The sequence below is a fragment of the Doryrhamphus excisus genome, linkage group LG8 (genome assembly GCF_037039965.1).
Source record: "Doryrhamphus excisus strain RoL-2023G ecotype Guam linkage group LG8, RoL_Dexc_Guam_v1.1, whole genome shotgun sequence".
Taxonomy (NCBI): Eukaryota; Metazoa; Chordata; class Actinopteri; order Syngnathiformes; family Syngnathidae; genus Doryrhamphus; species Doryrhamphus excisus.
The window spans coordinates 3,188,871-3,216,435 of NC_136364.1; the positions used below are offsets into that span (position 1 = coordinate 3,188,871).

Below are 27,565 nucleotides of genomic sequence, written 5' to 3' on the forward strand. Positions count from 1 at the left end.
TGTATTGCGTAGATTGTGCAATTAAAAATAGGCCTGCCCCCTTAGGACTGACCTATGTGTGTGGTGTATGTGTATGTGTGTGTATGGAGGGAAGCTGAGCAATGGTGGGTCCCATGCCTGCCCAGATCCCTCCCAGAACTGAGTGTCTAAGGTGCGGTTAAAATTGAAGGGTGACCAAGCCGGAGGAATGCCAAGGACAAAGGGGCATCCGCAAGGAAACCCCTCACCCCGGCACAACCAGTTGCAGGACACCCCACAAGGTCCTACATGTATGTGAGGTGGTGCAGTGCAGCAGGGAGGACCGGGGCCCCACACACGCCCACCCCGCACTACCGACCAACCGAGCGGGGCAAGCCAGTCAGAGCAAGTCGTGGGCCACAGGACCAACCAAAAGCCCCACCCAGCCCATCGTGGCAACCAGTCCGGCCTGCCAACTCTCCCCCCATTAGAAACCCGAGTGTCTAATGGAGGAGATTTTTCTTCATTAAGTTCATTAAGTTTTAGTTGGTTCGCTAAGTATTTTTCAGATTTATTGGCATGTTCAAACTTCTCCAAACGTAGTTCCAAATGTAATTGGAACTGAATTTTCTTATCAGTAATTTCTTTTAAATCAAATTTAAATTTTCCAACATTATTCAGAATATTCTCATCCTGTGAATCTGCATAAGCGGTTTCAAGGAGTTTTTGATTTTTTTCTCCAATTCCAATAATCTTTCTTTCTTTTTCTTATATGATGAATAGGAGATAATTTTCCCGCGCATTACTACTTTTGCTATCTCCCAGAGAACACAAGCCGAGGTTTCCGGTTGGTCATTAAAATCTAAAAACATTGTCCACTCTCTCTCAAAGTCCTTTAGAAAGTCTGGGTCTTTAAGCAATGATGTATTAAATCTCCAGCATTTAGTAGGTGTACTTGTGGTTTGGTTAGTGAGAAAGAGAGAGGCTGGTGCGTGATCACTAATAATGATAGGGTGAATGTGAATATTTGATATGTCTGATAAGATTGAGCTACTTGTTAAGAAGCAGTCAATTCGAGAGTAAGTGTGGTGCACTGGTGAGAAATACGTATATTCTCTGTGAGTAGGGTGATAAGAGCGCCAAGCATCACAAAGACCAAAATCAGTCATATATTTCTTCAGTGTTGTTGTTGATTGAGACTCACGATGTCCCCCAGCTGGGCTAGACCTATCTATATCTGGATTAAATACCAAGTTGAAGTCCCCTCCCAAGAGCAAGCTTGAATCCAGGTGGGCAGAGAGAGAAGAAAAAAAGGTGTGAAAGAAAGAGGGGTCATCAACATTAGGACCATATATGTTGGCAATGCAAAATTTAACATTGTCCACAGATATGTTAATTATTATATATCTACCTTCTATGTCTGTAATATTGTTGTGCAGTGTAAAATTGACCCTCCTGCTAATTAAAATGGCTACACCCCTCTGTTTGGAGTTGTAATTTGCTAAGTATATATGTGGAAACTGTGGTGAGTGAAATGTATGGGCAGCTGCTTTGGAGATGTGAGTCTCTTGCAATAAGACAATGTCTGCTTGGATATTCTTTGGATCGTTAAACATTTTTTGAGTGAGTGAATCACATTGCTGTGACAATTTGAAGTGGTCACAATGAAACACCACTGATTAGATCCAATACCAAGTGCTGATTTTGCACAAGCTACAAAATCTAGCGCTTCAATTTCTCTGTGTATTTTTCTCACCTTTGCTTCGCAAATCATTGTTTGACCATTGAGCTTTTTTTCTGGATTAAAAACACATTACTAGTACACAAATGTGTCTATTCAATAATGTTTCATTGTGGCGCACAACTTATAAATATCACTGCTTACTACGACTACGATGTGTAAGGTATTATTTATTTTATTATTTTATTTATTTGAGATTCTCATGTGATGCCACAAAAAATTACATGATATCATTATGGCAGTCTTTTCATTTTACATGGGGCAAGTTCGGGCAAGTAGTTCTCACCTTAAGGATTCCCTATGGGCAAGTCATTTTGGTTTTTAATGTAGAGCCCTGTCATGTTGCAATGAAAAAGTAGGATGTTACCTTACCTTACCAAGCACATTCAGTTACCATGTTAGAATGATTAATACAGCCACGGTGTAATTTCACGGCCGCGGTATAGCTGTCCATTAACAAAGAGTTTGTCCACTGTGATGACAGCTCGGCACCCCTCGTTTATTAACTTTTTTCGGATAGGGAACAGGCGACGGCGTCCGTCGAGGATCTCCCTTGGAAACTGGTCGTTCACGCTGAAGTCCGTCGCCTTTAGCTCTCGGCCTCGGCCTTTCACCTGCTCCTTCTGCTTGAAGTGTTCAAATTTTGCCACGATGGGTCTCGGCCTTCTATTTTCTGGCTTCTTGGCTCCCAGGCGGTGGACGCGATGGAAGGTGACGTCCCCGATGACGTCAGCTGGGAGCTTGAGCCGTTGCGCCATGAAGTTTCTTACGGATTCTTCAAGGTCTTCTTCTGATTTCTCCGGAATTTCTGCAAAGACGAGGTTGTCCGTCATGCTTCGAGCCTGAAGGTCCAAGATCGTTTCCTTCATGGACTTGTTTTCCTGGCGGAGTTGTGAAACTCCGTCGGTGAGGGACTTCACCGATTCGTGGAGGGTTGTGTTCTCCGTCACCAAGGAGATTATTTGTTTTTGGCTGAAGTCCAGAGACTCACGGATGGCCTGAAATTCTTTATGGAGTACCTCGGCAAGAGCCAGGCGGTCGTCCAAGCAAATCAGCCTCTTGTCGATGGAATCGAGGATGTCCTTGATGTCTGTGCCTGGTGGCGACATCTCCCCAGGGGAGTTCTCAGGACGGCTACGCTTGGAGTTCGGCGTCTTGGGTGACTTGCCCATGACGATACTATCAAAACACCCGTCGATGTACTCCTCCAGATCTTCCAGGTTTGTTTTTTGCCAACTGTAACTTTTCCAGCAGTTAAATATGTTGGTTCATATCCAAAGATACTTTGCGGATGTTTAAATAGTTAAGATTGTTTGGGAGTGCTGGTATTCCGTTTGTCTGACTTGCGCGCGTCACGTACCCTCTCGCGAGATTACAGCATCACGCACCTCCTATTTTTTTTAATCACATGTCCTCACCTTCTTACAAAGAAGCTAGTTGCTAAGTTACAAAATGACAACTGTAACTGTAAGTCAGCTACGTATGTAGCCCGTGTGTGATTCCATCACTGGGGACTCTCAAAAATGTTAACACAATACCTGTTTTTATAGTTTTACAGGCATAAAACAATTTTAAATGCATATAAATGGTAAATTAAATGGCTATTCTTGATTGTTATGAAAGACACAATGTGGCAGTGAGACACAACAAATCCATAAGTTAATCTATCATATTACAGCGTATTAGCATTCATTGGCGGTGAGTACCGATAGTTTATTTGTTTACTGATACAAACAACAAAGAGGTGTCACAATAATTTAGTGGGGTGTTGTGCTGAGAGTAGTGTTATATGTGTACAAAATTAATGTTTTGAGGTTACTCTAAATATGTGGTCCAAAATGCTCCAGTTTGATCATAACATAGTTCTTACGTCTGACTAAAACCTCATGCAAACTTGAAAATGTGATGTCCATAATCACTGGAGTCAGTCATGAGGGGATGCATGAAATATGCTATGACCTAATTAACTAATTAACTTGACAGGATAGATGGAGGTTGGAATGAATATGTAAGTTCTACTATCTAATAAACGACCACAAAAGAGAATAAATAACATCTATTAATTGTATAGGATTAATGTGTGTATCTTTTTAGGCCCTTTTTTTCCTTTGTGCACAGCTTGCATGAATGATTCTGCTCTTGAGCTTGCTTGTCTACTTTATCCATGACTTCCACGATCACCATCGGACTTTGAAGCTCTTGGTTTTGTCGTCCGGCTTCTGGATTCTTCAAGCCCTTCTCTAAATGACTTTCATCACAGTTCTGAGAGTGCTGTCTGGTGTGTCTCTTATAGATCCCAGCGTCATCCAATTGTTCTTTGTCACTTTTGACAGAAGCAGCCGAGACAACAGAATTGATGATTGGAATATGGCAGGTATTTGCAGCTCCACTGGGCCTGCTGGTGGTCATGTCAAACACCTCCAGCCTCTGTTGCAACTCATCCGTGAAACGCTTTGGGGAATACTTGAAGGCATTTCCCTGGTAAGCAAAGGGGGAGCTTGCAATTTTCCCAGACCCGCGACCGTGGGGTTTGGCCTTCATCATTCCTAGCACCTCATAGCGAAAGCTGGAGATGTCCTGCTTGAGCTCCTGTTGATATTTGAGGTCAACATCTTAACAAACGGGATTACAAAGTACAAAGAACAATCTTGTTGAATTTGCACTACCTTGAAGTTCTCTTCAGTCAACCCTTCCTCTGTCTTGGCATCTCTGATCATTGCAGCCACATATCTCTTTACGAGGTTACGCAAAACCTCCTGGAAAAGTACACAATACTAATGGCGATATTTATGCAAAATACATTATTGTGAGTAACGGAGTCATCTTACCTGATACTGGTGGTTTAGTCTGACGTTGTCTGCTGCACGTCTCTACAATTAAAGAAACAAATGGCCCATTGATAATATACATTTTGTACATTTTTTCTAGGATTTGGCCTCCAAAAAAAACAAAATGAAAAAAGGTACTTGGTGGTTCCCTTAGTGGCGATCACATTCACTCTTAAGCAAACAAAGCGCACTACTACCAGAGCAAACACACCAGTTCCATTTCACCAAACAAAACAAAGCCTACCCCACTGCTAATCTACCATCAGTTGGAAGAACTACAAGGAAATAAGATGAAATAACTTACCCCCAAACTTTCAAAGGTTTCAAGCCTTTTTAGGCTAGGCCTCTTAAACAATCGTGCTTTTATCCATCCTGTCAGATAATAAAAAGACTTGGGACTTGGAATTATATTGAACGGAGATGGCAAAGTCCCTCCCTCTTCAAAGTAGCTCATCCATAATTTAGTTCTGGCAAACTTCCACTCTATATCTGCATGATCCTTGAAAGAAAACAGCAATAGCAATTTATCAGAGGCTTTAAAAAAAGAACACAGAGATGAATGGGTGTGGTTTAACAAGGCTACTCACTGCAATGTGCTGGTACGAGTTGTTCATCATCGCAATTAGCATGTTAAGCAGCACCACTAAAGAGATGATGTTGTACGTGCCGAACATGGTGGTTCCAACAAACTCTGTGAATTCATGGTTCGGCTTCACTCGTGTCACGTAGAGGGAAATGAGGCCAAATACGGACCAAAATAATGACTGCAGTGTTTCAAATAACCTGCAAAACAAATAAATATAAGAAATGTTCCCTGCTGATGAACAAGGATATTTTTTATACATAATACACTTGTACCGTACGTTGAGAAAGCGTTGTTTTGCTGAATACAGCGGATACCCTTGCAGTTGCTGCCCTCATCGGTTTCGTAGTAAAAGTAGAGCTGATTGAGACCATTGGCAAAGGCCAGCAGCACCAGGCAGTAGATGAAGAGAAACTTGAGGATGTCCAGAAGCATGCGGCCCAGCGAGATCTGCAGGGGGCCCAGGTGGGAGTTGGCGGTGAAAAGGCAAATGAGGCGCAGGGAGCTAAAGATGTTGGCAATGGCGAATAGAGACTCGGCTATTAAGGTCGGGTGCCACATTTCCCAGCTGCCTCGGGGTTTGTGTCCACTGTACTGGAAGATAGATCCAGGATATCATCAATGACACTTCCTGTTGGACTTTTGTGCTGATGTGATCACGGTGCACCCTGTGATCCAGGATTCCTACCTTTGCATAGGCGACAATCTTCAGAGAAATTGTTGCAAGATACAATGAGTTCATGATGAAGTCCATTATGTTCCACCAGTCATCAATGTAGTCTTGGAAGCCACTATCCCACATCTGCTTGATCTCTGTCCATATGAATCCTTGAAGAGCAAAAACATGTTTCTACTGCTGCCATGAAAGACAAATATGTCAACAGTTTAGCGTTTTTTTACCAAGTACCCAGGGTAGAATCATCCATTCCACCAAGGTAGGAGCCGGGCCCTGAAAGTCGCGTTGCGGGGCAGCGATGTGTTGTGATGCCAAGAAGAGCAGGAACAGGAACGTCAAATAGGAAGCCGTGTGACAAATGAACTTGATGAACGGCTTGCGGATGAATAGACCGTAGCGGCTTTTCGGTGAGACCAAGTAGAAGATGGAGAGGACTGGGTAGAGGAGCCCTATGAGGATGCATGTGATGAACTTCATTGCCCAGTGACGCCTCCTCCAGCCCGGGAACTCATCATACCACCGGGAGGCCAGCAGCTGTTGACAGTTGGGCTGGGCGACAAACTAAAAATGAGAGAAAGAAATAAAAGATAACTGGGAGAGTAATAGTGCATGCCTTTGTAATCAAAGAACATTCAGTTGACAGAACCAGAATCAGGTATATTGCCATGTATAGTTCACACAGCACAATGAATTTGTTCTGGTGGGTTGGTACAACAATAAGCATAGTGAGGGAAAAAAGGTAGAACATAAAAATATAAATAAAAATTTACCAGTGCAAAACAGCAGACCAAGCAGTAATTACTTAGACACGGAGAAGTAGAAAGAAGAAATAGGCTTCAATCTACTGCCTTTGAGCGTGTTGAGTTCTGCAAACATAATGTCTCTCAATGTAATTTGTTAAGCATGTCAGTCCACCCTTTACCATAAAACACTGAAAATTTCAGAAATGATTCACAATCCCTTTTATTCTTAAACTGTGATTTCCGAAGCATCTACAAGACATATTTTGGTGGTGATGAGCGATCAATTCTATGTAACCTCATTAGAGCCAAATGGATCCACATAATGGGGTGGATGATGAGGTCATCTTTCCATGCAGAATCTCCTTAAAGTTTCCTATCTGCCGTTGGGAGTGGCCATATTGCATGTTGTGTCACACTCTATGTGGCACCAAGCACAGGATTTGTTTGGATTGAGATTGAAATCTGCTGTTTGCAGATTTTTGACACATGCTGTTAGTAGCAGGAAGTGAAAACGTCTTCATTGAAAGATGGGACCATCTGCTCTAATAATGCGGACAACCTCTAAGTGCTTGTAATGTTCTATAACCACCCGACAGATGCATCTCTTCAAAAAGTACCACCTGTAAAAAGTATGTGGTCATACCATTGTTAGCACTGCACTAGACTATACATCATCAGTACAACAAACTTTTAATGTACTGTTTTACTGGTAGTAGTCTTTATTTCACTTGTATTTTTGCTCAAGGATTGCATTGTTTGCTGGATTGGGCTTTTTACACCCTTAGAACATACATTTTGCATTTGAAAATAGGGGAATAAATAGGCCAAACAATCAGCGAAAATCTGGTGGAACACCCGCTGGATTGCTTAATTTATTTTCAGGTCTTGATTTTATTTTGCGGGGCCGCACGGTGGTCAAGTGGTTAGCGTGCAGTGTGTGTTCTGTGTGGAGTTTGTATGTTCACTCTGTTTGTGGCTTTTCTCCGGGTACTCCGGTTTCCTCCCACATTCCAAAAACATGCTAGGTTAATTGGCCACTCCAAATTGTCCGTAGGTATGAATGTGAGTGTGAGTAGTTATTTGTCTATATGTGCCCTGCCGACCAGTCCAGGGTGTACCCTGCCTCTTGCCCGAAGACAACTGGGATAGGCTCCAGCATACCCACAACCCTAGTGAGGATAAGCGGTATAGAAAATAGAATATGAATTAATTTTATTGTGCGGTGACAGGATGCGTTGCTTGGGTGGTGTGGAATGGACCGAATATTTTTTTCATGGCAGTCATAACAAAATATGGAACTTTATTAAAAAAGGGGAGGGGTGACAGATACCTCTCCTGATGCAACCTACCGATTTAGCAAGGATTGGGACCATAATTGGTGATCTTCAACTGCTGGCCCTGGCTGGGAATCAAACCCATTCCATCTGTATGTACACCATCTGGTTTGAATTGCACCACTTTCTGTATGTATAATGGCCAAGCATGAACACTTTTATCCACATAATTGTCTAATCTAATACTATGAACAAAAAATGTTTTTTATGGGGGCAATGCAAATTGGTGCAAAACTGATTATAAATAGTATCACATAGTAGTATCAGATCCTAACCGTGACCCCTAAAGTTCTCCTAATGATTAAAATATTATGAGTTTCATCACATCTTTGTCATTATCCCCAATTATCCAATTGTCATGGGTAGTGAGTTGGCAAGTGTATGCATCACAATCAGAACCCGCCTTGCAATTACATGTCCCCCAGGACATCTCAACCCATTTAGGCCCATTTGTGGCTCATCCTGATGGTGTTCCTCTCATCTAGGCAACATTGTTGTTATTCAGTGTGTCACATTTATGTTTTTGTCTCTTTCAGGAGCAATAACGAATGTTTTACAATACATTTCACCACATATGTAAATACACACCAGAAATGATGGATGACTACTGGCTAATGGAGACTACTGCTAAATATAGCCACCTGATTTTGACATGATTTCGATCACACCTTCATAGTGTGGAGATACATTTACACATAAAAAAATGTTTTCCTTGTTGTTCCTTACCTCTTTCTGGCAGTATTTGATAGCTAACTTCACCCGGGCCAAATCGTTGACATTCTCATCTAGCAGGGGGTTGATGTCGTCACGGTAGTTGAGGATGATTTCCAGCTCTTTGGAGCTCCTGGTCTGGTCCAGGAGATCCTTGGCAAATTGTTTACACGTATGTGACAGCTCCTCATACTCTGATTTGAACTCGTTCTCCACCCTGCTGAGCTCCTTCAGCTCCCAGCTGAGCTGAAAGGCTGTGAGGAAAGGGTCCTCGCTGGAGAGTGCGATGAGAGACGGGCTGGCCAGGGCCTTGTAAATATTGAGGCGGGAGTGAGAGTGGCGCAAGCCATCCACGTCCAAACTGGACACACACTCCAGGCAGTTGCACAGTACAGCATGTGGTTGTGGTATGGAAACACCTCGCTGCACGAGTAGTTTGATAATCTCATAGTTGTTGGTGTGGGCAGCGAGGATAATGGGAGTGATGTCTGGAGTGAAGTCTGAAAACTGTTTGTCCAGCAGAATTGGTGGGACCTTTACAGAAGAGACAGAAATAATAGTGGAGTCTGAGTAAGTAACATCAATTAGATCAGCAACCATGGGCCGGATGCACAATTAAATGACCTTGTTGCTTTAGAAATGAAAAAAAATCAAAAAGTATCTGAATCCTCGCTAAATAAGTTGCTAACATTGATCCCTCCCATTGATCCCTCCTGTTATGTCGTCTTACATTCTGGCAGACAAGGTGTGTTTGAGGTGTGTTAAGAAGCAGAGTTACAATGCTATCTACTGTACAATGTTGTAATGACAAGCTACAGTTCCATTATAATTTGTTTTTGAACGAGGGTGACCTGGTAGAGCCAAATTTATTTGTGGCGGTCCAAATTTATTTGTGGCATGCAGCCACAAATTAATGAATTACTGGGAAACACTGAATATGGTAGGGAAAGCTCTCATCTGCGTGACCGTACTACTGTGTGGTCAAGAGGTGCATTCTTTTTAGGAGAGAGTAACGTAAAGACATGTCCTAACAGTCAGAGAATCACTTTTAACTAATCCCTGAATGTAGCAGAATTGCTTAAATTAACTTAATCTCTATCCACTGCATTGTTTTTAATCACCAAAAACATCTAAAACCGTAATTTGACTCCCACATGAGGTTTGAAAGCCCCTCATTTTCATGTCTCTTGTCTTTAACCGTCTTGTCAAACAGCGGGCTTGCAGCGAATCATCTAGCCTCATTAAATGTTCCCCCTGAGTGAAAACAATACTCTTTTTCGCAGTCCCATCACATGCAGTCCTGGCAGCTGGAAGATTCCTAGAGGAATCAAAGCAGAAGCTGAGTGGCTAAGAAAGAGCTTTAAAGTATATCTGTGCATTCCAAAATGTACGGAAAAGTGACTGATGCTTTTTTTGTCATAGAGATCCTGGGTCACACTTTTCATGTTGTGATAGCGTCCACATTCATGTGCAGTGATTGTACAAGCTTGGTTGCACACCAGCTAATGTTTTTTACAATATCCAATATCTAACTAAATGCTCCAATTAACAACCCTATCCAATAATTGTCAAGTCTTTTGTAGTCACTGGGCACACAATCTATAAAGGCAAAAAACTGCCAGGGTCTCTTGTATGTGGCTGTAGGCAAACTCTGAATGCAGTTTTGAGCTGCATGAGTGGTCAGCATCCAACTACTACGATTACAACATTGTCACTGCTGTGTTGCGCAATATACTTAATTAATGAGCAAGTCGTCATATGCATGTCACTGCCTACCTGTTTCTCACCACTGGGCTTCTTGTGGTTGAGCAGCAGCTCCACGGCGCCCACCACCTCTTTGCGGATAGCATGCAGCAGGGCGTCGCCCACGTGCACGTTGTAGCTGAGCAGCAGCTCTACAATCTCCAGGTTTTCGTTTTCAATGGCAATTAGCAGGGCCGTGCGTCCCAGTGAGTCCACACAGTCGATGTTGATGCGGAAGTAGATCTCGGCCTCATCCAGGGCCTCCTTCACGGTGGCATAGTCCCCTTTCTCCACCGTCCCTAGGTAGGCCCTCTCCAGGGCGGAGAGCTCAGCCTCCGCCCGTACAATGTGGAGGGGGATGCGGTCACTGTACGAGCAGTTGTCTGTTTTCTTATAGTACAGCTGGGACATTGCTGCATCTAATTAGAAAGAGGTAATGGCTGTCACGGTACATGTATTTGTAGTCAGATTTTTATGTATTCTTCCCTTTCTGAAAACAGAAGTACATTCTGAACAGCGATTATGGTGCACCATTACACTCCTATTACAGACGATATTTCATGTAGATTTATTTTTGATGATTTATAATCTCTATCTGACCTGTTATCCTAAACAGTATACTGTAAGAAAATGAATAAAGTCTAAATACCAGGGATGTGAGAAAGTCAGTGTTTTGCAAGTCTCAAGTCAGTTTTCAAGTCAAGTCGAGGAAATCAAACCCAAGTCTCAAATCAAGTCAAGCCTCAAGTTAGGTTTGAAATGTTGACGTCCTTACAAGTCATAAGCACCGTTTACCAAATAATTCTCCATTCATTCATTCATTTTCTATCGCTTTTCCTCACGAGGGTCGGGGGTGCTGGAGCCTATCCCAGCTGTCTTCGGGCGAGAGGCGGGGTACACCCTGGACTGGTCGGCAGCCAATCACAGGGCACATATAGACAAACAACCATTCACACTCACATTCATACCTATGGACAATTTGGAGTCGCCAATTAACCTAGCATGTTTTTGGAATGTGGGAGGAAACCGGAGTACCCGGAGAAAACCCATGCATGCACAGGGAGAACATGCAAACTCCACACAGAGAGATGGCCGAGGGTGGAATCGAACGCTGGTCCTCCTAGCTGTGAGGTCTGCGCGCTAACCACTCGACCACCGTGCCGCCCAATTCTCCATTAAACTCTTATTAAATCTGACAAATACGATGAATTAATTTCAAATTGTTTTATTATTTTTTTTAAATAAAATAAGACCTGTGTGACAAGACTAGGCAAGTCACAGAATAAGAGTGCTGACATCGTATTCAGGATTTAATAAGTGCACAGAAATGTAATCCACACTGTTGCTGGCCATGACATAATAACTTTGAATGGGGACACATTTCACTCAACACACTCACTGAAAATCTCAAGTATTTTCAAGTCATCAGACTAAAGTTCGAGACACATCCTGAGTCACTGTACAAGTCCAAGCCAGGTTCAAGTATTTGATGATAAGTGGAATCCCCGCCTCTGGTAAGTACTTACTTTTTAACATACTATATCCAGCATAGATATACTCCAAATACGCTTAAAGGTCACTTATGTATTTATTTTGCTTAAGCCTCACAGTGATAAATCCATAAAATGGAATGTTAATTCCAAGTTTTTCATCAGCAGCCAGCACAAGAATAAGACATTTTGTCTGTCATAGCCACTTTCTTTTCTTATTTTGTTTTTGATGTTACCAATATTGTACTTGTGTGGTGTGCAAACAGTGCTCTATCTGGCTCTCTATAAGATCTAAATTTTACAAGGAAAAAAACAGTGTAAAACAAATAAACCAAAATTTTACCGTCTCAATGTTGTTCTGCAGTTGACTTAATCCTCTCCCAATGGAATCAGAAGAAGATGCCACACAGGGGGAAAATAGTCCTCCGCCTCACAAAACACAGCAAGTCAATGACATGTCATGCACTCAGCTTCCCGCCTCTCCTCTTCCTCCTCTGAGGAGTCTATGGACACACATCCTGTCAACACACCCAACCCACTGACTTTCATGGTTTATTTTATTTGCTCTACCCCCCCCCCAGGGTTGCAAAGTGTGTGATTAAAAAAAAGAAAAAAGTAGGTTGTTGTGATCTTTGAGGAAGTGCTGTTTCTCACTGACAGGACATGCAGTCATCATTATCCTCACTGCTGCTGTTATCACTCATGCAGCACTTTCACAACACTGGTGTTGGTGTTTTACGATGCATTCACACTTGTCATGTTTGGTTAAAAAGATTTGGTTAGGTGGTTTGTTTGGTCATGTATGAACATGATCATCTGAACCCTATTGTACATCAAACAAGACCAGAGATGAGTCTGGGTCTGCTTGCGAGTGAAGCCATGCGATACAGTGCACTTGAGCTCAAACTAAAATGCTTTAAAGCAAGGAGCTAGGTGATAGTTAAAAATCACTGTGTGTATCACTCGTGTATTGATGAAATAAACTTGTATTGTCATTTGATATTCATGTGGTGTCTAATGTCACCATTGTTATCAAAGGCATGAATGTGAAACTTTTCATTTGCCACTGTTTTCATAAACTTGAAATTACAGTACAGTTACAGTATCTTTTTACATGTTTTTTTATGACGTGGCAGTGATTGAACGCTGCAGTGAATTATTTGGAGTGCACCTCATTGTTAAATTTTGACTCCCTTGTCAGGTTTTCAGTGTCATACGTAAGAGACCCCACCCTCGGCCAGCTCTGTGTGGAGTTTGTGCGTGCATGCGTGGGTTTTCTCTGAGTATTCCGGTTTCCTCCCACATTCCAAAAACATGCTAGGTTAATTGGCAACTCCAAATTGTCCATAGGTATGAATGTGAGTGTGAATGGTTGTTTGAACCCCGCCTCTCGCCCGAAGACAGCTGGGATCGGCTCCAGCACCCCCTGTGACCATCGTGAGGATAAGCAGTAGAATGAATGAATGAATAAGTAAGAGACAATATGTCTCTTTTGTCTGCTGTCTGTGTGTGTGACAACTGCACTCTTGGAAAGTATATTCTATGGGGTGTCACAAGATCTCGTTTAAAACATGACAGTATTTTTTTGTACAGAGAAAAGTCTCACAAGGCCAAGATAGCCAGAAGCCAATCAGACTGTGAAGTATGGCAGCACTTCTATGAATGATAATACATGTAATATGGAAATGACAGTTTGCGAGGCAGGAATGGTAGCACATATTAAGTGCCTCACATATACAATAAACAATTCAACCTATCTCTATGTTCCCAACATCAGTGTCAATGTTTTTGTCTTTCGAGTAGAACAGCTGCCACCGTGTTAATGTCCATGCACTGTATTGTACTAAGTCTACATTTGATCAAGTTACTTAGGATTTGTCAGATCATAACACATAGATTTTCGGACTTCTGCAATCTTAAACCTTAATCACAGAGCTTGTTAAATTTGGCTGTACATCAACTTTACAAGCGCCAAAGCTCTGAATTTAGTTACTAATGCTCCAAGTTAGTAGCAGAAATGGAAGTCAGGTGTATCGTGACAATGTATTGGAAAACTGGGTGTCGTGCTTCATTAAGTGGTGTTTATAGTTACACACATTTTGCCTGCACATTGTTCCACAATTCGGCATGGCAATATGTATCATTTAGACAGCTGCCTGAAAATTGTGAAGACTACTTTGCACACTAGTTTAGCTTTAGCAGCTCTTCAGCATTCACAGGTAATGACTATTGGCATTGCTTCATTAGGTATTCATTAGGTACAGTCGCACAATTCCAAAAATTAAAAAATCTGCCTTTACAAATATAATTATGGTTTGACTGACACTGCCAGAAAAATATTCATTTAATGTTTATTATTTTGGCTGTAGCTGTAGCTGCAAAACTGCACTGTAGGAGCGGTGGCATGCCGTAATGAAACATATTGTAGTAGAAATAAATTGTGCCGAAGTGACCTTGCTGTCCACTAGAGGGCAGACAATTTTTTTTAATTTGTGGCAGAGATTATTTTTATTTAGGGCCACTAGACATTTAAGTGTCTGCATGACTTATGGCAGCAGATGTAATTGGGAGCTGGGGACGTCTTTCTGTCCCTAGGGAGGAAAACATTCCCAGAGTAGATCGTCCTTTCTTACTTAGGTGTCTAGAGAAGCACAAAACTTGAGACAGAAGGCTGCAAAATGTGGGTCAAAAAATTGGTTTATGTTTACAAGTTCACAGCAAATTGTTTACTGCTTTAACTTTTCTCATTCTGGGGTGTGTAGGTATAATAAATACCGTTAATCTCAGCTTCAGTTTACCAGCCAGCTACTGAACAAGAAGCACCTTCATTCAGTATTGATGAAGTATTGTTTTTCCCCTCACTAAAAATCCAAGTGGGCTGCACGGCGGTCTTGTGGTTAGTGTGCGGCCCTCACAGGTTGGAGACCAGGGTTCAATTCCACCCTCGGCCATCTGTGTGGAGTTTGCATGTTCTCCCCATGCATGCGTGGGTTTCCCCCTGGGTACTCCGGTTTCCTCCCACATTCCAAAAACATGCTAGGTTAATTGGCCACTCCAAATTGTCATTCATACTCCAATAGGTATGAATGTGAGTGTGCATGGTTGTTTGTCTATATGTGCCCTGTGATTGGCTGGCGACCAGTCCAGGGTGTACCCCGCCTCTCGCCCAAAGACAGCTGGGATAGGCTCCAGCACCCCCGCGACCCTCGTGAGGATGAGCGGTAAAAAATGAATGAATTAATAAAAATCCAAGCAAAGTTTACCTAATTCATGCTGACAATAAAGCAAACGCATGTATTTTTATTGGGCTCCAGCCTCCTCTCGTCTTGTCCATTAGATGCCGAGCACATCTGTGATGTTTTGACCTCGCTCGCTAAAAAGAAATCTTGATGCAATAGTCAGAAACTCAAACATCATTAGATGAACATGAAGCTAATTAGGACTGCCTGCCAGGCCTCCGACAGCCCTTGACTGACATGGTGACGCAACCTGAACAGACCTGCACATCACATACTGTAGATTTGATGGGAACCGTTACTATGCCGGTTTCAGAGTCTTGGAGGCATATGAGCAACTCCTTAGCATTTTTTCCATATGGTATTGTAATGACGGGAGTTTTCTGTATGGTTCTGAGGTGTAATTCAGGCGTTGATATATAGGGGGCAGTAGCGTATGCCTACTCGATGGAGCAAACCCAAGCACAACCCTGCTCCAAACGTAGAAAAAAGAAAATTCATTCATTCATTCATTTTCTGCCGCTTATCCTCATGAGGGTCGCGGGGGTGCTGGAGCCTATCCCAGCTGTCTTTGGGCGAGAGGCGTGGTACACCCTGGACTGGTCACCAGCCAATCACAGGGCACATATAGACAAACAACCATGCACACTCACATTCATACCTATGGACAATTTGGAGTCACCAATTAACCTAGCATGTTTTTGGAATGTGGGAGGAACCCGGAGTACCCGGAGAAAACCCCACACATGCACGAGGAGAACATGCAAACTCCACACAGAGATGGCCAAGGGTGGGATTGAACTCAGGTCTTCTAGCTGTAAGATCTGTGCGCTAACCACTAGACCGCCATGCAGCCCAAGAAAAGAAAATGATATGCTAAAAATATATGGAAACCCACTTGAACTCTGTTTATGTACTCGACACAGCTCATAATATGCCTCGATAATCTGTATGATCTCCACCTGGCTGTATGCACACCCTACTAAATCTAGTCTGATGTTGACTAGACTGGATCTGCTCCTATAGACAAGCTTCAGTGCAGTCTGAAAACATAGCGTGTTACTTTTCTACACAGGTACGTTCGTCTCTAGCGCCTAGCGCTCTCCTCTGAGGTACAATGCAGTGCTTGGGGTTAGAGGTTCTGTTTGTGACTGCTATTTGCAGGTTCAGCAACACTCCCATCACCTGACAAGAATGAGCAAGAGTTTGTCAGTTGGTGCACTGGTTCCCATTAAAGCTGTCAGATGTGTGTGTGTGTTTTAGGTTTGTGTTTGTGTGTGTGTTGAGGGGGGTGCTTGCTGACAGTGTTTTTCTGTGTGGCAGGCTACAGGAGACATGGGCTGATAAATCAAGCTGAAAGCCCATAACTAAAGCTCACATCTATCAGGAAGCATATATTACAACAGTTAGCAGATGACAGATGACTCTGAGGGGCAGATTAAGTCCATTACAGCACGGCGGGGTCACTGTGTAGAAATATTTGAAATATTCCTCTGCCTCCTTTTCCCACTGTTGGCCATAGCAGGCCCTTAAACCTATCCACTGAATGGGATTATCATTTTATTTAGGTTTTTATTAAAAGGTTAGATAATAACAGTGACAACCGTTTGTGTTTCTTCTAGAAGCCTCTGATCCCAGCGACGTGGGGACACGGACAAGAGAAAAGGTAATGCTGATGTTATCAAGTATGTTTCCAAATTTGGTAACTTGTATGGATATTGTTGGAATTTGACCTCCTGTTCTTAGGTCAGTGATTCCTGTGGGTGTCGTGTTGGAGGCAAGAGATGACAACGAACTTGTCAGTTATATGGTTTACTCTCAGACCAGTCAGATTACACGGAGCTCCGGGCTCATAAGTCTTCAGGTCAGAACAAATGAGTGCAGCTAACTGTCCCTGCCCGGCTTTTATTATGCTAAGAAATGTCGGTAGATCTCTGGCGTAACACAGGTGGCCCCCCTCCTCTCCTCGGCCGATGTCTTCTCACCAACGCAGGGCGGGCGGGGTGGAGCGGTGGAGCCAGCCGTTATCGACAAGCCGCGGCTGCCGACATGTTCTCCCGTTATCTGTAGTTAGTCAAAATTGTGGATGTGTAGAAGAGCTCTGGTGCCTGAAAGCGATTATGTGTCCTGTGATTTGCCCAAGGCTGCTTGGTTCTACATGATTAAATGTAGTGCATAGTTACGTATATGAGTGAGACACAAAAAATAGGAGACAAACACACATGAGACACAAAGAATAGGAGAGAAACACACAGAAAATCCTTCAGTATTCAACCACCCTGACCTATAAATAACTATAATAACAGAATGGGGTTTAGTTTACTTTGAGCATGCGTAACAAAGTTACATTGTACATGTAACATTATTTTAGTGTTGTTTGAGTTCAAAGCACAAAAATCCTTTATAAGTACAGTAAAGTCTCGTTATATCAATATTCTCGGGAGTCGGAAAAAATACCGATATAACCGGACTATCCATATATCCGATCCTGCGCCGAACTGCATTAAAAGTGGGCGGATCTTTGATATGGCATGTAATTTTCTCCTTGAGTTCATGGATTGCGTATCTAGCATGCTTTTGTACTACAATAAATTTTGTACTACAGTAAATAAAAATAAACTTACGCTGTAGTGATTACCGGTTACCGGGACATAATTCACCCCGGAACTATCGATAGGAAAGGTGTTGCCACCCGGAGGGGTAGGCGCGAGGGACGGGGGTTTTCCGCTTCCTGTTGTGGCTTTCATGTCTTTCATGCCTTTACGTAGCAAGAGAGTGCAAGTGTCACGGTTCGTCATGCGGGTGATGCGATACGACCCCAAGATGCAGAGACGAAGCAAATGGTGCAGGAAAAAGCTTAGCCTTTATTTTTGGAATTCGGCGAATGCAGCACTGGCATACGACACGTAGCTACAACAAACAATGAACCAACAAAAACTAGACGCACCTGGCTGAACTAAATACAAGAAACAAATTGGAAACAGGTGCGCGTAGAAGAAAGTGTAAAAGTAACGAAACACAGGACAGACGAACACAGGAAAAACTACAAAATAAGAGCATGAAAACCGGAACTAAGGCAAACAACGTGAAAAACAAAACTGTCACACCGGAGGCGATGCAGATTGTGACAGCAAGTTAATGTTGGCAAGAAAAATAAAGTTTTCTCCCAAATTCGACACGCCGCCTCAGACTCCAGTTCTTCGGCACTTCAATGCATTAAATAAAAACGTCTTTACGCTTTTTTAATGACTATTTCTTTTCTAAAATTCAACCAATGCAAAATCCTCACGCTTCAGCAGACAAAACCATAAACATTGTTGCAAAAAATGATTGCATTCATATACATAACACAATTCGGTTAAAGTCAGATGGGTCACATTTTTTTTCAACATTTATTATTTTCATAACGCACTCTTGCAACTAGTACATGTATGAGTACATGTATGGAAAACAAAAACTGCAACGTTTACATTACTATTATTGTACTTATTCTGCAATATGTACTTTAAAAAAATCTTCCATCTTCTTCTGCTTCCTCTTTTCACCTTTTAACACAAACGATTCAATACTGTTTAACATTTCTAAACAATCTGATGCATTTTCTCTTGACTCCAAGTAACCTCGTAATTCCATAACACTTTGCAACGCTTGTGTCTTCGTTGGAATAGGTGTGTATGCTATGTCAGTTGGTTCTTCTGTTGCAGGCATGTGTTTGGCCAGCTATGTGGGGCGGGTTGACATGACCTGTGAACCAGGAAGTGCGGGAATCGGTGTGTGTGCTGCGCTCTGGTGGTGGAAGTGTGAAAAATAAAGTTGACTGGAAGCAGCCGTTCGCCGTGTTCTTTTTTGGTATTGAAATCCTTAAGCAAAGATTGATTTAAGCTGCTTTTGTATCGATATAAGCAGACCAAATTGGCTGGCAGGAGATGAAAAGGGCATCGTAGTAACCGGATTATCATAATAACCGTGTATCGTACTAACGGAACTAATTATATCATAAAAGACTAGAAATTTGCCGGGAAATGAAAAGAGTATCGTAATAAGTAGTAATTCGTTATAACCGATATCGATATAACGAGACTTTACTGTAGTTAATTTCCCATGTGATGCTTTTCAATGTAATTGTCAATGCTGTTGTGTCATCTGCAATTAGTACTAACTTTAAAGTCCTTTGTGGACTTACCCATCCATTTTCTATACCGCTTACCCTCATTCCTCAGGGATGTGCTGGAGCCTATCCCAGTTGACTTTGGATGAGAGGTGGGGGTCACCCTGGACTGGTCACCAGCCCATCACAATGTACATATAAACAAACAATCATTCACACTCACATTCATACCTATAGACAATTTGAAAAATTAATTGCCAATTAACCCAGCATGTTTTTGGAATGTTGGAGGAAACCGGAGTACCCGGAAAAAACCCACACACGCATGGGGAGTACATGCAAACTCCACACAGTGATGCCCAAGAAGAGAATTGAACTCATGCTAACTAGTTAGCATTTATATGTAAGTTAAATATATAGACCTGTAAGCTAGACCGACAGTGGTGTCAAAATTGTGTGTATTCATTGTTCGTCATTTTAATGCCACACAATGACTTCCAGTCAGCATAAGCAAGTTGGACCAGCAGGGATGGGCATCATGTCAAGTGGCTGGCACCTTTAACAGCTCATCAGAAGGAAATCCCCACTGGCTCGTTTGGCAGCAAGATGTTTAACTTTGACCTGCAGGTGATCACTCCTCCACAGGGAGCACAGGAATTTCAGGTTTTAATAACATACAAACGTCTCAAGTCAGAAGCACGGATGAATGCCTTACCATTGGTTTACCTCGTCTTTAATTATTAACATACTTTCTGGCCAAAAAAATGGTCATACACACCACATTTGCTGTGGTGTGGTTTACACAAACGCCTGCAATGTCACAACATTTATTTCTATCCAGAGTTGCCTTAATTTTTGACCAATATCTTGTATTGATAAGTTATTTATATATTTCAAGGAAAAAAATGCATTTCAGTTTTGTGATGTAGGTGAAAAAGTGTATTATTAGTCAGAACTTTGCTCTTCTTTTTTCCTATTTTTGTTGTTTGTTTGTTTTTTCCAAATATTTCAACATTCTTCTTAGATAACCTTTGTAAATTTTCTTTGTAATATTATGACTTCATTGTGATAATATTATAACATTTTTAAATGTAACTTTTCGGTCATTATATTCTGACAAATATTTTTGCTGTAGGGTTATTTTTTTGTTTTCTTGTTAACTTCTATTTTTAGAATGTGCCATGGGCCACGAATGGCCCCCGGGCAGCCCTTTAGACACCTCTGAGGTTGGGTCATATAACTTGTTGCCAGCTGAAACTATAGACACATACCTATTTACTTGGGTAAATGCAGGTGGTGACCTATTTTTGGCCATGCAATGCATATTTTAAGGCAGTTCCAGGCTGTTTCAATTTGGTCACCAGTAGTATTTTCTGCAAAGCTATTTGTTAGGTGAATGGTGCAAATAAACCTAATTTGACTTGTTTGCTAAGCAGTATGATCGCTCCTACCATCCTTCATGGTCTCTGGCTCTAGCCATGCAGGCCTACCCGAGGGATTTGAGTAAAGAATATGATTCAACCTGACCACTTCCTCTGCCTATTTAGTTCTGTTGAATCCCAAGAGTAAATGAAAATTGGCAAAGATGGACTCGGCTGCCGGCTGGCTCTGCGTTGCGTACGCTTCCGCTAGTTGCACTTTTTTTTTCTCATAGCGCGAGAGCATCTCTGAGGCAATGGTGCCAATATTTCCAGCGAGAAGTAGCAAAGAGGGATTGTACCTGACAGAAACCTGATGAACCGAAATTGCTATCATGATGATGTCAGCATGCATGGCTGATGCCGGACTGTATGGGGAACAGAAATAGAACAGTGGAGAGTAAAGAATCTGTGCCAATGTCAGTAAGATTCAATCAATTAAAACCAATTTCCTGATTCATACATTCCTCAGGAAAATTAAAAACATGACTGGACACATTAAACCTGCTTACAAACCAAAAACAAGCTAGAATGGAATTGAGCAAAGCACTAACCTCCACCAAGGCTCTGACTGTTAACTGTTAACAACATGCTCACATTTATCCAGATCCTCAACAGAAATGTATGGGCTCATCTTCTGTGTGAATGTGCTTTATTTTTAATTGGGCTAAAATTCATCCCAAACCAAAGAAAACCTATTTTGTCATTTATGTTCATGCAGTCATTGAGAATTTAAGTCATTTTTCATAACCCAACAAACAAGGAAGTAAGACAAATGAAGTCATACTGTTGAGGTGACTGATGTAGGCACTCGTCAGTATTTCCAGTGAGGGTTTGTTTGTGAGGTGTAAGTAGAAAAATTAAGCAAGGAAGTGGCTAAGTGGAACTGACACCCAAATAATACTGGTGTTACCGTAGTTCATCCATCTCTGGCTGACCACACACTGTCTGTACAGCAGCACCTCATTATCCAGCTATCGGATCGGCGGGCTCAGAGCGCCTTACATGATGTATATCTCTGTTAACACACTTCTAATAACAGCGTAGTTACTGACAGTGGGGAATGCAGTAAGAGTACGTCCTGCCCGTGAGTGCACGCCGATGACAAGGCCTGACATTCTGATGTAAGCGGGTTGGAGGGGGGAATAGAAGTTCAGAATCAGTAAGAAAACATGGCATTTTTAGATTATGGATGCAGGTAGAACAAATCTTATCTGCCGTTTCACTTGCAGGTAGAATCGTACCTGGCTGTCAGCAGAGTCAACACAGGCAAAACAAACCAGCGGCCACAAAAAAAGTCAATCTTTGAAGCAAACTGCTTTTAGATGTGTTGTTATTGGATTTAAAGCAGAATAAGCAATGTTGTTACTCCGGTGAAAGGGCAGCATTTCAATCCTCAGCTCCTGGATCCTTGCCCCAGCAGGAAATCACATCAGAAGCAAGCAACTGGTCTCTTCAGCGCCTTTACCAAGCTGACACTTTGATGCTATGACTATTTACATGACTTTGAGATAAAGCTGATATGACAGAATAGCATAAAACCTCCCTTTGCCTCAACCCTGAAGCCTGAAGGTTTGGGATATGATCCTCTTCCCTCTCTGCGGGCGTTGCTGTCAGAAAGTTTTATTTGGACGCTTTTTCAATTTTCTCTTATAGCTGGAAACTGTCGAGGCCTGAGGGGCTTTGCTTTGCGGTTTACTCGGCTATACTTATAATTGGACTCTGCCAACAATGTCCACTGCTCATTTCTACAGATGCCAAACTTTGACATGGCTTTTATTTTCTTTGGCCAATCAATTATCCAGTAGTTGTGTTCTTTTTTTTGTTTCATGATTTTTCTTCCCTTTGCATTGCACTTGCACTTGCACTTGTATATGTATATGTATATGTATATGTGTATGTATATGTATATGTATATGTATATGTATATGTATATGTATATGTATATGTATAAATATTGGGGTTGTTCCGATGCTACCGATCCCGATAATCCATGAGTAAACTCAATGGATACCAATACAGATCACATAGATCACGGGTGTCAAAGTCAAATGGACGGAGGGCCAAATAAAACATTTGGCCACAAGCCGAGGGCCGGACTGTCCAATCTTCATTAAAACCAAGATTTAACCTACTGAAAACATAACAAATATATTACAATATGATTGGATAAATAAAGCAATATTTTCTTATGACTCTGTCAGTCATTTTTAATTTCAGCAGGCACAAAATACAAATGTCCTTTATATAAAAAAACTCATAACATAAAATTTATGTTATGAGTTTTTTTTCGACTGGGCTTTTCTGAACAGACTCTGTCGAGATTTGAGGCCTTGTTTTAATTCCTCGACCTTCTGTAGCTTTTGTTCCATGTCCAGAATCTTGTTTTTGTCTGTGTGTTTTGTTTCATGATGCCGTCTCATATTATATTCTTTCATCACCGCCACACTTTCTCCACATAGAAGACACACAGGTTTTCCAGCTCCCTCCGTGAACATGTACTCCAACTCCCACCTTGTTTGAAAGCCCCTCTTTTCACCATCCACCTTCCGTTTTGCCATTGTTGATGGGTATCTGTAAATTAACTTTTGCTGTTATGCTAATGACTGATGCTGAATGACTGTTGAATAAATTAAGCCGCCTCCCGCTATGCTATGTGGTTTATCCACCACTGCTAGACCCCTCCAGCTGCATCTGCTACCTTCTGAAGCACAGATGCAGCCGACTCCCTCTTCTGTACCTGGAGAGCGGATATGATACCAGTGTGATATCAGTCCTACATCAGGCTGATGTCGATATCGTCCTTTTCCCACTGATATCAGCCGATACTGATCGGTGCATCCCTACTATGTATACATATACATACATATATATATACATATATATACATACATATAGTAAATGTGGCATGTGCATATGATAATGTATGTAAGTAAGTCAAGCGCTCTCCAAAGGTCCCAGATTTGTGGAGATGCTTATTTACTGACATCTTTACTTTGTCAACTGGGGAGCCACACTCACTTTCAATGTTTTTCAATTTTTAAAATAAAGTATACTTTATTTTCCAAGCTGTTGACGGTCCTAAAGCAGCCTGTTCAGGCAGCAACCTGTTAATCTACAGCCTGTTAAAGTATCAGAGTAGAGAGGATTGCAGTAATTATATGCAATCTGCTGGTTGCAGACAAGTTGAGTAAAAATGGGCATATTTATGTATGACATTAGTATTTTATTTAAGTTCAAATTGATCCCACCGAAGATATTTCTCTTTAACGGCTGTGTCAGTGGCTGCCCATTTAGGCAGACAACTGTTAGGACTGAATTAAACGCGCCTTCTGCTGTCAACTACAGCCACTGTCACCTCCTGTAACCAGAATATTTTGGTACAATTCCATCTCTTACAATTAAACTTCTGTTTCTGCAGCAGGCCATTTAGGCATCAAAGTAGATGGGATTTAATTAATTTTCCCAGTAGAATTTGTGTAAAAAAGAAGTGCCAACTGTCACTTCATCGCCTTCTAACATTAGTTTTTCTAAACGTCCCGCTCTTATTTTTGAACTACGCAGCCCCTTTAGTCTCAAAAGTTTTATTTAATTAAGTTAAGTTCCAGTGTAATTCGTGTGCAATTGAACTTTAACTATTTCTTTAAGTTCAAAATGGTACCACTGCAAACCTTGTGATCTTGTGTGCCCATGTAGGTGTCAAACTCTGTATTGATTTGCTTCATATCTATCTGGTCGTAGCTTTAGTGTCACAGTGTCACTATTCCAAGGCCTGCCCTATTTATGCTATATTTGATTACTTTGGGAAAGATCATTCAAAAGGTCTGTGATGTTTCTTATCATTTATATGCTGATGACATCCAGCTTTACTGCTCCTTCAAGCCATCTGAGTTTCACAAGTTAAACTCCCTGAAACGCTGCTTAGAGGAAATCAAGGACTGGTTGAGTGCGAACTCCCTGCAGCTAAACATCAATAAAACAGAAACTCTGATTCTTGTCCCTGTAAGATTTTAAGATGGAGAAAAATGGCCTCTTACTAGCCTGGGACAGCCATTGCAGCTGAAATGCACACCAGACACGGACTTGAGAGCTCTTCAAGTTTATTTCGCCAGACCATGCAACAGCATTTCCCCCAGCACACACACAACAGGCCTCTCTCAAACAATTCACCCAGCCCCTTTTACCTGTGAAGGGCCAACCATAGCTCCCAATGAGAGGGTGAGTCAATACGTCTAAAAGGTGCCCTATTTACATTTATAACACCCTTTTATATTACAAAAGTCTTTCAAGAGTCCCACACTGAAGTTTCGCTTCCTGTATACATTTAAGCACTGGATTACACATAACAACTTAGATTACTGAACTACCACCCAGTTAATCCCCCCCTCCTCCAGGTGACACTTGGGAGAGTCCAATTAAGGTGATCAGCCTCTGGCTTGCACTCACATGGGCGCGCCCCATGTTTGTGCCCTGACCAATCACCTCAAAAAAAAAGGAGAAACTGATGAGAAATTAGGAACAAAACCATTCTACCGCTTTTTCCTCATGAGGGTCGCGGGGGTGCTGGAGCCTATCCCAGCTGTCTTCAGGCGAGAGGCGGGGTACACCCTGGACTGGTCGCCAGCCAATCACAGGGCACATATAGACAAACAACCATTCACACGTATGGACAATTTGGAGTCACCAATTAACCTAGCATGTTTTTGGAATGTGGGAGGAAACCAGAGTACCCGGAGAAAACCCACGCGTGCACGGGCAGAACATGCAAACTCCACACAGAGATGGCCAAGGGTGGGAATTGGACCCTGGTCCCCTAGCTGTGAGGTCTGCGCGCTAACCACTAGACCACCATGCCGCCCAGAACAAAGCCAATGACTTGTAAATGAAAAACTAACTAACTAAAGTGGCAATTAAACAACTTAAATGGCAACCAAATATAATCAAAGTACTAACCAAAATATATGTAAATAACAAAAGCCAACTATATACGCAAATAGAAACATGACAGTGTAGGTGGGGCATACACCTGATCAGTGAGGGAGGATTGGCAGCTCCCTCACAGTCCCTGATGACTCCATCCCAAGAATTAAACAGTACTTGGGTGGCTTGAGCCAATCATCCAAGACATCACTTAGGAACTTGGGTGTTTTTTTTCCTGGCAAGGACATGTAATTAAAGCAGCACTGCAAACAGCTGATGCCAAATTGCTTCTTTCTACTAAGAAAAATCTCCAAAGTCTTACGGAATATGGAGCTAATCATTAATGCCTTTAGTCTTCCTGCCTCATAGTCTTTTCTCTTGTCTAGGCAAGAAAGAGCTGTCTCGCCTACAATTGGCGCCAAATTCTGCAGCAAGGATTCTGACTCGCACAAATAGGAGGACACATATATCGCTCGTCTTAAAAACGCTGCATTGGCTGACAGTATCCCCTCGGAAAGATGTAAAAAAAATTGGTCCTCACTTTTAGAGCACTGCCTGGTCAGGCTCCTTGTTATGTCAGTGACCTGATCCTGCCCTACATTTGAACCCCCATTCGAACACTCAGGTCTGTGGATCATAGCCTACTGATGGTTCCATGTACCCGATCTTTTCAGGTTGCTCCGAGGCTTTGGAATGATCTTCCTCTCTGTTCATTAGACTCTGTTGATGTTTTCAAAATCCAAATTAAATTGTTTTTATTTCGTACCTTTGCTTGCTTGCTTGCTTACATTAAATTGTGCCTTCTGCTGGTAGCTGCCACGTCATATAATCCACTTTATTCCTGTCAAACGTTATGCCACTTTCCACTTCACCTGTTTGACTATGTGTTTCTGCATCAACCTGTTAAGGCGTAAAATATTACCTTAAATAAATATGAAATTAAAATATAATCCTGGCCACAGTGAGTAAAATGAAATGATGATTTATCTTTTACATGAGGATATATTGACTATGCAACGTCACAGGTCCAAAAATGGTCATACTTCCTTGGCATGCCCGTTGCCGCTGTGCATTTCAACAATGTACAACTGACATGAAAAGCATCTAAATGGGGTCAAAGGTGACTCTCAACGGCTGAGGTCAAATTCTAGGAGGTACTGGAGGGGATGAAACACAATGACATGAGGAGTGTGTGTGTTCATTAACAGGGACAGTTGAGCAGACAAAATGTACACGGATGACAAAATGTACACGGACAGCTGCGAGTCTTACAATGTATCTATGGACCTCCATCCCTCTTTGGGTGCACAAACAACCAAGAAGAGCACTTAGTCTATTTTTAAACACCCTGTCATCCTCCCTCATTCATGTTCATCACCAAAAGTAAAAGCAGTAATACTTCAAACCTGCTTTTGATAAAACCTCCCTCACTCTGACGTGCCCTGCTGCTTGCTGTCCTCTTAGTAATCATCCCTTTCCATATGAGCGCTACAGAGTGACTGCGATTGGATCATGACTGGGCTTGACGCATGTCTGGATAACGTATCTATGAAAGTATGTATCAGACATCCCCAGGCATTGTCACTCAATGGTCACTTCATATTTCAGTTCCTTATTACAGACATCTTTGCACCTCTGAAATGACAACCACAAAAAAATCATCAACATTGGCATTTGTGCAAAGGACATATTTTATAGTAAGGTCTCAGGCGAGATGTAACTCATTTGTAAGATGTAAAGATGTAACTACGTTAATTATTGTGGTCATCATACTTGTTTCTAAAATGTTGGTTATGGAAAGTTGGACACATTTTATATAGTAGGACTTAAACTATGCACATGTACCAAATATTGTGTCCAGTTTTGTTTTTGTGTTGTATTTATTGTGTGTTATGCATTTATTATGTGCTTTGCTTTATATTAGGACAATGCAAACCGTATTCGATGCAATAATGAAATGCTGATCTTCGCCACTAGAGGGAGACCAAGTTTTTTTCCTTGCGGCTCATCAGTCCAACCAGTACCTATCCTTGCATTATTTGTCGTCAATCCGAGGTATAATGCTCATTCCGGGAA

At 41.9% G+C, this 27,565-nt stretch overlaps 1 protein-coding gene across 1 annotated transcript; it reads right to left on the reverse strand.

The window, feature by feature from the left end:
* Window positions 1–3,423: 3,423 nt before the first annotated feature.
* LOC131134922 (short transient receptor potential channel 4-like) lies at window positions 3,424–11,154 on the reverse strand. Its single transcript, XM_078792642.1, has 10 exons — window positions 10,351–11,154; window positions 8,590–9,108; window positions 6,011–6,347; window positions 5,799–5,938; window positions 5,391–5,704; window positions 5,115–5,310; window positions 4,832–5,026; window positions 4,528–4,569; window positions 4,366–4,455; window positions 3,424–4,288 (listed from the first exon to the last, which is right to left on the reverse strand). Exons 1-10 carry the CDS (start codon window positions 10,726–10,728, stop codon window positions 3,773–3,775), a joined length of 2,727 nt encoding a protein of 908 aa, XP_078648768.1. The 5' UTR covers window positions 10,729–11,154; the 3' UTR covers window positions 3,424–3,772.
* Between the last annotated feature and the right edge of the window lie 16,411 nt (window positions 11,155–27,565).

Bases quoted from the DNA above. Each gene is read 5' to 3' on its own strand.
- LOC131134922 (XM_078792642.1), bottom strand. From the start codon at position 10,728: ATGTCCCAGCTGTACTATAAGAAAACAGACAACTGCTCGTACAGTGAC. The intron at 5,311-5,390 runs GTACGGTACAAG...TTTGTTTTGCAG, and splicing joins CAAAACAACGCTTTCTCAAC to GTTATTTGAAACACTGCAGT. The intron at 4,570-4,831 runs GTAAGTTATTTC...CTTTAATTGTAG, and splicing joins AAACCTTTGAAAGTTTGGGG to AGACGTGCAGCAGACAACGT.